Consider the following 13,350-nt stretch of genomic DNA (forward strand, 5'->3'; position numbering starts at 1 on the left):
TTGAACATTTGCGCAAATCTTTGAATATATACATTTTTTTTATGCGAACATTTTGAACAGTTAATCAGATATCAACATATCTTTGATACCAAGCATATCAGTGACTGCCAAGGAAGAAGAACTCAACTTCCAAAACCATGAGATTGAGCCTTACAACCTCAACCTCAAGAAGAAGAAGACGAGCAAGAAAGATACCTCTATCTTGTATGACATGGCTATCCTATTACCATAAGACATTGTGGACTCGAGCATGACAACGCTCCCCCCCCCCCATAAACCAGTCCTACGGATATAATATAATATGATAATATCTTCACTACACCGTGAGAGTGGGTCAGATGGGACAGAATCAGGTCAGACGTAGTAAACCCGTTGACAGTGAAACATACGTGATGACAGCATAGTCAGAGAGCAGTCAAACAAAGGTAAGGGGATATGGTCTGAAAATGAGGACGGTCCTTATCAGTCCTGCAACAGTTTATAAACCACGTCACAGGCTATGTAATGCTTTGACCTACCTAATGGCCAAAATGATTATCACCATTATTATTATGATCAATATTGAGATCACGATTATTCTTTTTTTTTTTGGTGACAAAATATTTGTATGCGTCTGTCACGTAGACATAACACTGCTTTCACATTCATTTTGAGCGACTGTACCTGCTAATGTACACATTTCTTTATCTTGAGTCGTGATTAAAATGATGTGCATCTCAGAAAGAATATCAAAACTTAACACTAAATTAAATCACTGCTTTCACTTTTACATTGTAATTAAAACATCTTTGTGTGCCTAAAACAGCCGATCTATAAGCTCACAATGCATCATACATTTTAAATGTCAATAATCAGACGATCATGTTATTTTAATTGTGGGAAGTCAAAATCGTGATCACGATAAATAATTCAATCAATTGTGCAGCCCTACTCTGTTTGCACACACACGCACACACATGCGTGTGCGTTGCAGGCCTGTGGGAGTGCGTTGGGTCGACACACACACACACCTTGCTCTTGTCTGTGCTCAGCTGTTTGAAGTGCAGCAGACCCTCCTTGGTGGCGTCACAGAACACATCTGATGACGAGTCCCTCCTGGACCCAGAGTCCTCTGATGACCGGTCCACAGCCTAGTGATGGACATCACAAAACATTATGAAGCATAATCCTGAGAGTTACTTTAACTAAAAGTTTGAATTGTGCATCAATTGCAAGCTTGGGCAGTAGTTCTCAAAACTTTGTTCGCGTCGACGAGCCCAAAATTGATACGTATTAACCTCACAGAAACTATGCCTAAACCTAACCTCAAAACCACGCCCACCTGGGCGAAACACAGAGAAAAGAGAGTCCGGTCAAATGGATAGAACGTTATCTGTTGTGAACCAATGAGCTGCCAAACCGAAGGAAGCGGTGACAAACCGATGGCGGTGCACGATAACTGGACTCACCTTCCCTTTGAGCCCTTTAAGCTCTGGCATTAAGGACCTCCTGAACGGGAGAGAGGAACAGATATTAGACAGGCTCCAACTAAAATGTTATCATATTTTAATCAATGCTTGACTAAGCGCTGACTGCGTGCAAACGCTGAAATGAAAGCGTCAGACATGAGAGCATGCCGTTCCAGAAGGATTCTGTGATGTGCAGATGCAAAGTAAGGCACAAGCTGCCATTCCAGTACATCAAACACATCAAACACAATTGTATTTGTTTATACGCCCCCAGTAATCAGAACTCACCCCCGGCATTCTTCCCTGTAGTTATCCAGACCCTCATCATAGGACTTGGACCGCTCCGTTTTGGCTCCAGAATCTGACTCGGTAATTGTGAGACGGAGAGAATCTATTAAGAGAGGGTCATACAGTTATTCGGCGTAGACCCATTGATCATATTCACACAGCGGCCATTTGGTTCATGCTTAAGGAGGACGAGAAACCGCATCCGCAAGTATGACATAAGAGCAGAAAAGGCCACCATGTGAATATGGCCAATTATCGTCATAAGACCAGTAACTTGACGTCAAATGCGAACACACACACACACACACACCGGCTTGATTGCGCGGATTACCTTGGTCGTGCGACAGCTGGCGCCGAAAGAGAGCAGAGGGGGAGGTGGGGCTGGGTGGGATGGTGGTGATCAGGGGAGTTCCACATATCAAGGCGGACGCAGGAATGTGTGTGCTGTCCAGCTCCATGCTGGGACTAGATGGCTCGTCTAGGGAGAGAAAAACATACAGTTGCAGACGTGAGTAACGCCACCACGGGCACAACACCAGAGGGAGCTCCACTGATCTCATTCCCCCCGGATTCGGCACAAACATGGGGATGAATTAATTTTACTATTATGCCACCAAAATGTGGAATGCCCTACTAACAGCCATCAAAAAGTGCGACTCCCAACCCTCCTTCAAAACCGCCATAAAAGAGCACCTAGACAAGTCTTCTAGCTTGCCAAAAGAAACGATCCTCCACTGTTTTTATGTAAATATACTTTTAGTAGCTCCTAGTATTGATGATGTATTGTATAGTATTGTATGTCTTTATATGTCTTGATGAATTGAATAAACAGGACCACAATGGAAACAAGCTCTCAGGGCTTTTTGGGTTATCCTTTTAGCATTATTGTATAACTGCAGTACCTCTGTACTTTTAGCAAAATGCTAAATCGCATAATAAACAAACAATCTCAACAGACGAACATACAAGTGCCTTCATCCAACTCTTCTAAAGATACTGTACTATGGCACAAATGTTTACATTCCAGCACGGATCACATACTTTTCACATGTCCAACATAAACTTGGAAATGAAATGCTGTCCATGACTTATTTCTGTTAAACGGAAAAAAACGGCAGCCAGTTGGCTGGCTGGGGTTTTTATGAAACGCTTAACACTCGACCCCAGCAGCCAGAGCTGATGAGCGGAGTCGTTGCAAAGTCACGTTAACCCATATACATACATTTTTTTATTTAGAGCATTGGTTCTAAAAGTGGGGTCCCCAGCTAAATGTGTTAATACAGCATAACAATCATTTTAACCCCTTTATCCATATTTTATACATTTGGCTATTCAAAAACAGCAGATATACAAGCTCACAGCACGTCACTTCGTGCCGCACTACGAGCTTGTACATCTGCTATTTTTTAACATGTTTGAAGAATCTTGAAAGTGTTAGAAGATTCATGTTTTTTAACACAAAGCTTCTCTTCTGGCGGGGGGGTCCCTGGCACAAAATGACTGAGATGATAATTGAACACACAAGTTGAGCGTGATACAGTGATGATGTGTTCAGTCGTACGTGTTAACACATGGTGAGCGGTGACACTACAGTCCTTTCACCTCCGTTATCTCTTGCTCAAACACAAATTCCGCGGAGCACTCCGACAGCAATAGAACATTAAGATAAGCATACATGGAACTGAGGGTTGTACTGTGTACTGTAGAGCAATTGCGGTTATGTCTGTAGATAGAAAAAAAAGACATCGTCATCGTCAGGGAGGCTACCTGCAGCTGGTACAAGTACTGTACACACACACACAGAACAGGAACATTGCGTAAGTGTGCGTCACGGCCTCCGATATCACACTTTATCAAGAAGATGACAAGCCCTAAAAACAAATGAGGAATTGATATACACCCAGTAATGCCATAACTATTATACTGTATATGGTGACTAATCCTGACACACTGCAGTGTGTCTGCCTGAGCCCTGTGCAGCTTTAACCAGGGAGCAGGTCACTCTTCATATCCTTGCACCGCACACGCAGTACAACACACAGGATCTCTTTATTTAGCTTTAGTCAGCTTTAGTTCATATGTTTTAGTTTTAGTCAAGTTTTAGTAAGATGTACAGTTTATTTAGCCATTTTTCATGGAATTGTTTCATAGCTTTGATTGTTGATCATAATGCTAGTACATTTTTGCAGGAATATTCATCATATTATCTGAAACAAAATGTAATTATGGGAAGAAATCACTCAAAAGAGATACTAAAAAATGATAAAATTCCTCTCGGCCCCAAAAGTGCTGAGGCAAAGTCTTTCTCAGTAGATTCAATGGCACAACTTAATACGAAACATCTGATGCCCCCCCCCCACCACCACCCACACACACACACACACACCTCACAGTTCATTCCCCATGACAGCTCAAAGTTTCTGCCAAGCAGGGCAGATTGCTGTCCAGTTCATTTAATCGTTTGTTTGTGTATATCTCATAATAAATCTGTGGGAAGAAACCAGCGGTGGCTGATTTTGGACACACGCGTTGGTTTTGCGGGGGGGGGATATCAGTTTTGAGAACTTGGAGGCGGGCGGCTGACCTCCAATAAAGCATGCAGAACAATGCAACGTTTGCTGGTTACAGACGAAATGGATGCCAGTACAGCATGATGATGATGATGGGGGGTAATCAAACATTCCATTTGCGGGAACCGATGAGTAAGTACAGTGCACTGCCGGTGCCTGTGGAAAGCATTTAAATTCGGCATCTAAGATGCAAATCACCATTTGTCGGGTGGAAACCTGTCCAAAACCGTTTTTTATCATTATCGCATCACGAGGCGTTGTGTGCTTGTAGATCTGCTTTTGTGTGTCACTCTTGTATGATGCAAGTAGGGCTTTGATTTAGGGAAAAAAACAGATATTTGAAGCTTGGGAGATACAAGGTTTCTGCCCGACAACAGCGAGATACATTACGGTGAGAATGTCAAAAGACAAGACGAGGGAGCCAAGAGCTTAATTTAGAAGAAGGAGTGGAACACACTTTGCGTACAATATAGTGGTAAAGTGAGAGTAAGAGGATATGCCGTCTCTCGTGCAGTTTCTAGGGCACTACAAGGACCGGAAAGGAGAGCTCCGCTCTCATTGGCTGACGATGAAGTCATACGCCCGTGCGGACATAGCAGGTGACGGACAAGGTCAAGTTCAAGCTTGTCCTACTCCTAGGATGCCTGCCTGCTGCAGGCGAACTGGCACACGTACAGTACTGTAACAAGACATTTAAGCAGCAGACACGTTAATAAGAGGCAAACCTCAAACTGCTTCAAGAAAGACAAACAAAACAATTCACTATTAATTGGAAACCTTAAAGCTACACTATGTAACTTTTCCCTTCTACCCGCGGATTTGAACCCGGTTTCCTGCGCAAGTGTTGAATGTTTTTACCATTGAGCTACTAGCCCTGCTTGCTCAGGGGATAAATTGAATCTTGACCTTGAGCTCTACCATACAGATTGGAAAAAAATGCATTTAATTCACAAAAGAAAAGTTACATAGTGCCGCTTTAAATCCTGGCAAACGTAAAACAATCAATCCGAGGCATTTCCATTCCATACTGACACATCGGTTGTATGCCGTGTGTGTGGGGGTGGACTTTTTGTTTCTCCAGACAAAAACCTCAGGAATACCAGCATAGTTTTGCTGGCTGCAAAGACAGGTGGGGACGTGACATTTCACATGCACTGCAAGCCGTATGAGTAACAGCATTGGCTCTCAGCGTGGGGTCCGGGGACCCCCAGGCTTCCTTGGCAGGGTTCCAGGGGGTCCCCAGCAAAATTAGTTAAGAAAGCGTCACAATTATTTGAACCCCATAAACTATATTTTATACTTTGGCTATAATAAAATAGCAGATATACAAGCTCATAGCGTGTAGATCTGCTATTTTTTTTTTATCTTGAAAATGTGTGCAAATCTTTAAACCTTTTTCTTTTAACGGCGAACATTTTTAATACAAATCTTTGCTTCTGGGGGTTCCTGGCACAACATATTTTCAGGTGGGGGTCCGCGGCCACACACATATCAATTTGGGGGTCCTTGGCACGAAGAAGTTTGAGAACTACTGCCTTATAATACATAGCAGACTGTGTTTTGGAATGGGCGCGCGATGAAATTTAATTGAGGCCGATATAACTGTTAGGAATGCTCTTATTTCTTTGTTATGTCACAATGCATTAGGTCGATGGGAAGGGCTTAGGTTTCCCCTGCAGCGCAACACGGAGGGACATATGAGACATTTAAGGGGGTCGGAGGGTGCAGTGTGTGTGTGTGTCTTTGTATTACTATACTTGTGAGGACCCAATGTCCCCACAAGTGTACTAGTAGAATTTGAGAAATAAGACGTTGTGAGGCCCTCACAAGAGAAATGTTTTTTAGAGTTAGGTTTACAATTAGAAAAAAAATAATCATGTTGGGGTTATGGTTAGAGTGGTGGAGTTAACGTATAGTTGCGCGCTGGTGTCATGCACCGAAAAATTGCTGATCTACAAGCACACAACGGGTCGGGCTGCGACGCGGTGTGTGCTTGTAGATCAGCTATTTTTTCGGCTTTGGGCCTCATGGTTAAAAATGGCAATAAAAAAACAATGCCATTCAGAAAATCACTGTCTTAAAATGTTGATGTCAGCACAAGTATAGTAATACAAACGTGTGTGTGTGTGTGTGTTATGTATGCACACGTGTGCGTGCCTGCATAACCCCTGTATATGTTTCGGAGGATTAGTGAATAAGCATACTGTGTCACGGTCGCCTGCAGTCCAGTGTCACACACTGTCACCTAATCCCACCCAGGCTGTGACATGATGTCTTCCCCCAGTTCGTTAACACCATCGCCACCAAGTGTCCCGGTTAACATCAACGATCCCCCAGAGACCAACTCAAACCTGAACTTCCTATTTCTATTTACATACTATGCCTACAGCTCAGTGGCCTTGTGGTTAGAGTATCCGCCCTGAGACTGGGAGGTCTAGGTCTGAGTTCGATTCCCGGCCGTGTGACCGTGTCATACCAAAGACTCTAATAATGGGACCCAGTGCCTCCCTGCTTGGCATTCAGCATCAAGCGTCGGATTGGGGTAAGTCCCTGTGACATACTAGCGTCATGTCCAGGGGATGTACTTGTACATCAAGCTGCCTCACACTAAGGAAACGGGAGGTAGTCTCCTGCCCTATGGGCCTCAGGGCTCGGCAAGGCTTACTTACTGTGCCTACGGTAGATGGTCTTCTGGGAGAAATGGATTCATGAAATGGCTAAATGAAATATCAGGTATTTAAGATAGTCAAAGAGACAGTGCCCTCAATACCCTCATACCTGTCGAACTACTTCTCCAAAGTGAGCGACACCCACAACCACAGTACTAGAGTGAGCGACCGTGATCTGATACCACTCAAATTTAGAACGAACATGGGAAAATTCTCATTCTACTACTCTGCCACCATCCATTAACTCATTGACTGCCGTTGACACACACACCGCCATTGCTGTATTATGACGTATGCTGGCGTTTTCAGTGTTCAGCTAGAGGGCGCTCTTCGCCAACCTATGAGTGATCCTAGAACTCCCAAAGAAGTGTACACCCAGAAATGACGTGATGACAACAAACCCAGGCCCGTCCGATCCAATGTTAAAGGATTTAGAAAAATATTTTTTTCGCTGCTTTCTTGTTTTTTCCTGCGTTTTTGGCGAGAACAAGCTATATTCAACAGCCAATAACAAAAAGAACGGAGGGCCGCGGTGACATGCTTTTTTCCCCCGGTGGAACCAGAGACACTCCTCCGTCTTTTTCTTCACTCTGTGTGTGGATCGTCCCGGAGCGATAAACGCTGGCAAAGGCTGATTTATTTATTTAATTACTCCGGCAGTCAATGAGTAAAACTGGCCTGAAAAAGCATTTATCAGGAGACCAAAAGGGGAGGTAAATGTAAAATTTCCCATCTCTTTTGTACATATAGTGTTTGTATTTGTTGATGACATGTATTATTGTGTTAATTGTGTATGCTATGTTTATGAATTGAATACATTGATTGGACCACAAAGGAAACAAGTCCCCAGGACTTTTTTGTGTTATCCTTTTAGCATGAAGCCGGTTCACCAATTGTTTAATCAAACAAAATGAGTGAATCTGATGCCTAATAATGAGCACAATAAATAATGTGCTTTGCGATACATTTACATGTACATTTACATGTAAATAATGTGACCATGGAAATCAGGTGCCTTTATCCGGACTACTCTCTTTTCTGTATACCAGTGGTTCTCAAAACTCTTCTGGGGGTCCCTAGCACAGAACCTTTTCAGGTGGGGATCCACAGCCAAATACATATCAATTTGGGGGTCCTTGACATGAAAGAGTTTGAGAACTACTGCTCTAGTGGCATGTGTAAATGACTGGAGACAGTCCCTATGGGATATCAAGTCATTGTAAGCCATCATAAAGGTATCAGCGTGCTCAATCAACAGAGGAGTGGTTAAGTAGGTTAACTAGTTAGAGAACAATAGGTCTTTATTCATCACCCCATTCTATGAGGCGGATGGAAAAAGCTTTATAAGACTAAATGCACAGAAAATCAAAGTGTTTCCGAAAACTGTCAGGATTTAGAAGACATTTTTCGCAGTCCGAAAATAGCAGATCTACAAGCTCACAACGTGTCGCGATGCAACGCGTTGGGAACTAAGTTGGAAACTTGTAGATCAGCTAAAACTAAATCAAAACTTGCTGTCAAAATCAACACTGATCCTACAGTATGTTGTTTGCTCAAATAGCACAAATGGACTGTTAAGTCCAATAAGACTGCAATAGTTACTTGGAGTAATCCATTGATAAAAAAAATAATTTATATGAAATTGTTTGCATCAATACATTGATATACGTATAAAGGTGTTTTATCAAAAAAAAATACTTATCCATTATTAGATTAATCAAACAAACAACCAATCAATAGAATATTATAATCAATAGTTGCAGCTACACACACGTACGGACACACACACACACTCTCTCTCTCCTCTTCCTTCTCAATTACAGTGGCTCTTTTCTCCTCTGGTGGTTAAATGGAGCATCTGAAACTCCTGCCCTTCTAAAATAGAAAGCCCCTCGAGCCAAATGAAAAGACACACAGTGAACAGTGACCCTGCAAATCTATTCAGTCATTCTACGTCTCATTTAATCATGTACTGTACATGGCCTGGGATAAAACGTGTGCTAAGAAGCATGGCCTATTATAGTGTAATGTCTTATTATATTCTAGAGAGGTACATCTTTTCTCACATCATGTCACACATCATGAGGTGTAATTCTTTCCATAGGCTCCCCTGCCTCTCTCTAGTTGCCATGGTAACATGCAGTGGTGTAAAGTACATCTACTCATGTACTGTACTTGAGTATAATTTTGAGGTATTTTTTACTTTACTCGAGTATTTTACATTTCCAGTGCTTTTACTTCTACTACACTACATCTCAGACGCAAATATTGTACTTTTACTCCACTACAATTATTTGAAAACTTTACTTACTAGTTAATTCGCAGACATAAATGATTACATTATAAAACATACATTAACCACTTTAGCCCTATTTTATACCTAGGCTATTTTCAAACATTTGGGTACTTTTACTTTTGGTACTTTAAGTACATTTGGATACCAATACTTTTGTACTTTTACTCAGGTACATTTTTAATTCCGCACTTTTACTTGTAACAGAGTACTTCTACATTGCAGTATTGATACTTTTATTTAGGTAAAAAATGTAGTACTTTTTCCACCACTGGTAACATGTGGTGAAGGTGACTAAGGTTGAGAGGCGGAGCTACAACAGCAAGCTGAGGTGAGCAACAGTTCTGTCTCGGCCTGTCACAATTATTACATCATCGCCTAATCGCAATTATTTGAGATGGTTATTTTTGCATCATCGTCATAATCATTTCCATGTTGAACATTTTTCACATATTTTCAAAATGTTTTTCTAATGTGACGCCTGGCGAGCTTGTAGATCTTTCAAAATGTGAAACATTTCAAAATGTGAAACATTTTGAAATGTGAAACATTTGAAACATGTGAAACATTTTGAAGCTTTGATTAAAATTTGTGTTGTTGGAAAAAAAACGAAACACAAATCTTGTATGGGGGTACCTGCCTGGCACGTCATATTTTCAGATGGGAGTCTGTTGCCAAAAACACATTCATTTGGGGGTCCTTGGCATGAAAAGGTTTGAGAACCACTGCTTTACATGCTTACAACGCTTTACTGACTCTTGCAGTACCTCCAGAGAAGACACTTGTGAGCTTAAAATAGTTTTTCTTTTTGTTGTATTCGGTGAGCAAAATGTTAAGCGAAATGCTTTATACAAGTATAAATTAGGCTTAATCGAGTGTAAATTCTTAATTACAGTCTCCCTAATAAGCTGTCCCTACTGTACACTACACATTTACATTGTGAGATGCAACATTAGTTATTATCATTGTTAAACTACATCTTACCTATGAACGGGATGGAGTCCAGGGAGTCATCCAGGTTGTTGGAGTCGGAGGCGTGGCGCGTGTCTCCCAGACGTCTTACGGGAGACCATCCGCCTCCCTCCGCCAGACTGACGTTCACCAACGCCGGCGTGGACAGAGACCGCGCCTCCGGGCCCTCGTGGTGGTCGTGGATAGCCAGGATGTAGGACGGGTGGCGGATGGGGAGGAGGTTTGCTCCCGAGTTGCTCTTGTCCCTTCTCAGCACCACCACGGTGGCGTCCGCTCCTTCCACGCACTCCGCCGCCGGCCTGCTGCCGCTGGACGAGCCGGAGGACGAGGACGCGAAGCCCCCGACGTGCGTCTGTCTCTGAAGCTTGGAGGACGCCCCCGAGCACGAGGCGGACCTGCCGGAGAGCCCCGCCGGGTGCTGCTCCGGCTGCCTGCTCTCCAGCTTCAGACTGTCGGCTCGCACCCTGAGCTGCAGGCTCTGCAGGGGGGAGGAGGGGTAGCCCAGGTGGTTGGCCGTCAGCGCGGCTCTTTGGTCTCTGAGGGGGTCCGCGGCCGCGGCCGCCACGCACGGTACGGAGGCCGACGTGTCCGAGAGGGAGTATTTGACGGGCAGACGCGACGGCCTACTTTTGAGACTGTCTGCCCGAGAGGGCGGTGGCGCCGAATCCGTCGTACCTTTAGTAAACACAGGAGCGGTGAGAGGCGAGCGTGAGAATCCGTCCCGTCCTCGCCCTTCGGCTTCCTGCCCAGACTGGGTCCTATGGGGCTGGGGCAGAGCTCTAAGACCACCCGCCGCCCCTCTGGCCTCCTCTCCTCCTCCTCGGCCAGGCAGGAGCCTGTCCTCCAGTTCTGTCCGGTTGTGCCCTGCCCTTCCGTCCCCGAGGGGCGCCTGGGACCCCCCAGGCTGCCTCCCCAGGTAGTCACAGGACCGCGCCCGAGGTTCGGCGACCCCCGCGGCGGAGGAGGACGGCAGCGCGTCCTGCGAGGCGCTCCGGGGCCATTTCCTGGTCGATGACGTCGCCGGCCTCTCCGCCGCACCGCCACTACCTAGTCTCTCCTGGGAAACGCTGCGTAGCGGCGTCCCCGCCGCCGTAGCGCCCTGGCATCCCGCTGCCGTCGCCGCCCCACCTCGGTCGTGTGACGCGCTCCTCCGCCTGGCCTGGGAGCTGGACGCCGGCCCTCTGTGGGCTGTGCTGGACGGAGGGGGGGTGAGCGGAGCTTGCGCGGAGTAGGCGGAGCCGCTGCCCGCTACGGCGGTGGCGGCGCGCAGGCTGTCGAGGCGCTCCTGGATGGTGCGGCAGCCGTAGTTGTGCCGCCTCTTGGTGTCGATGTAATCCTTGTAGGTGGTGTAGTTCCGCCAGTCGATGTTCTGCTGGTGCAGGGGGGTGGAGGGGGCGGTAGGGGAGGGCGCGTAGGGCGAGGGGGCGGGGGAGAGGGCAGGGGAGAGGGCGGGGGAGAGGGCACAGCCGGGGGAGGCGGGGGGGGCCAGGGACGTGGCTTGTACGGGCGGGGATAAAGTGTCTGCGTAGATCTGGCGGGGCCTGGAGGGCGAGGGGAAGACCGGCGGGGGGTCTGCGCCCGCGGTGACGAGGGGAGGGGCGTACTGCGGCTGCGACGCAGCGGGAGGTGCTGAGGTTAAGAGGGGCCTGGGTCTGCTGTCTGGGGGAGGTGCAGGGGGGACGTACCGGTTCTCCTCTGTCCTGTGGCTGGGTCCGGCCCGAGCCGCGTGGGACCCCCTGTCCACTGTGTCGGGGGACGCCACTGATGCTGTCCTTATGACACTGTCATTGCGCGCACACACCACCGCCTGCGTCTTGGACGCCTGCTGCTGCGGCGAGGGAGGAGACGGCGGCGGGACGGGGATCTCCACGCGGTACCCGGCGTCCGCTCCCGCTCCCGCCCCTCGTCTCCCGGACCCCTGAGACGAGCCCCGGAGGGGTTCCGTGGTGGCCGCCGCCGCGGCGGTTGTTGGCTCGGAGGACTGGGCCAAGCCCGTCGCTTTGACCTCTAACCGAGGGTAGCATATGGGAGGGGGCTCGGGGATGTTCCGGGCGTTGCCGCTGTACGCGTCATTTCCTTTGAGGTACGCGTCCTGGGAATAGGCCTGCGAAGACATGAAGGGAAATGACGTCATTCGAGCAGCAGCATTAAAATAGATTATATCGTCTCTGTCGGGTGGAAACCTGTTGTGTCTACAACTGTTACTTTTCAGGATTCAAATTCAAAAATAGTTAAAGTAGCAGATCTACAAGCTCAAAACGTGTCGCTTCGCACCGCGTTTCGAGCTTGCAGAGCTTCTACTTTTGATGCTTTTGTGTGACGCTGTAGTATGATCAAGTAGGGCATTCATTTACGAAAAAAAAGCAAAAAATGTTAAAATATGGAGATAAGATATTTCTGCCCGACAGCAACGATATTTAAGGGCCTGACATGCTTTGTTGTGTGCAGTGTCACACAACGAACATAGCAGATCTACACGCTCCCAACACGTCGGGGGCAAAGAAACGTGCATTGTCAGCTTGTATATCAGCTATTTCTGGTACGCGTCACCGGTATGAAACCAAAGTATAAACACAGCTTTTGATGTCCTTGAAGACCATCACGGCCAACCTGAGGCTAGTTACAGTAGCATGACTTACTCCAAGGACAGTATTAAGGGAAAGGGATGAGGGATGCATTAAACAGGATCTATACAGTATGTTGGACGATAGAAATTAAGCTGCACATACGTACAGGTCTAAATAGTGTTTATTAGGAGTAGTAACACCATGACGTGGTTCTATACACTGCTATATGTATGCAGTGCATGCAGGCACACATAATAGCAGTGACCGCATCATGCAACACCCAGAAGGTAGTTCACCCATTCAATCCGGGAAAGCATCTGTGCCATTTTAGATTTTTAGCTATAACCATTATTTTATACTTTGGCTATTCAAAAATAGCAGATATACAAGCTACAAGCTTGTATTTCTTAAATCTTGCTACCGATGATGTCATGGTAGGTGAGCTTGTATATCTGCTATTTTTGAAAAGCCAAAGAAATCTCAAAATGACAGATTCTTTCCCGGTCTGAATGGGTTAAACATGTAGACGTAATGTCCATCGGT

The 13,350-nt window shown here is 46.1% G+C and overlaps 1 protein-coding gene across 5 annotated transcripts in view; it reads right to left on the reverse strand.

Annotated features, from left to right (window-relative positions):
* arhgap21a (Rho GTPase activating protein 21a) overlaps window positions 1-13,350 on the reverse strand; it is a 134,610-nt gene that overhangs the window by 14,353 nt on the left and 106,907 nt on the right. For 4 of the 5 annotated variants that reach the window (XM_084049108.1, XM_084049106.1, XM_084049105.1 and 1 more), the window contains 5 exons: window positions 10,253-12,344; window positions 2,068-2,214; window positions 1,737-1,839; window positions 1,449-1,488; window positions 1,011-1,130 (listed from right to left, as the gene is read on the reverse strand). In XM_084049108.1, coding sequence (XP_083905234.1) covers window positions 1,011-1,130; window positions 1,449-1,488; window positions 1,737-1,839; window positions 2,068-2,214; window positions 10,253-12,344 — 2,502 coding nt within the window. The remainder of the gene's footprint in view (window positions 1-1,010; window positions 1,131-1,448; window positions 1,489-1,736; window positions 1,840-2,067; window positions 2,215-10,252; window positions 12,345-13,350) is intronic. The other variant, XM_084049107.1, reaches the window with a different exon arrangement.

Source organism: Gymnoscopelus microlampas (genome assembly GCF_963454915.1).
Source record: "Gymnoscopelus microlampas genome assembly, chromosome: 22".
Taxonomy (NCBI): Eukaryota; Metazoa; Chordata; class Actinopteri; order Myctophiformes; family Myctophidae; genus Gymnoscopelus; species Gymnoscopelus microlampas.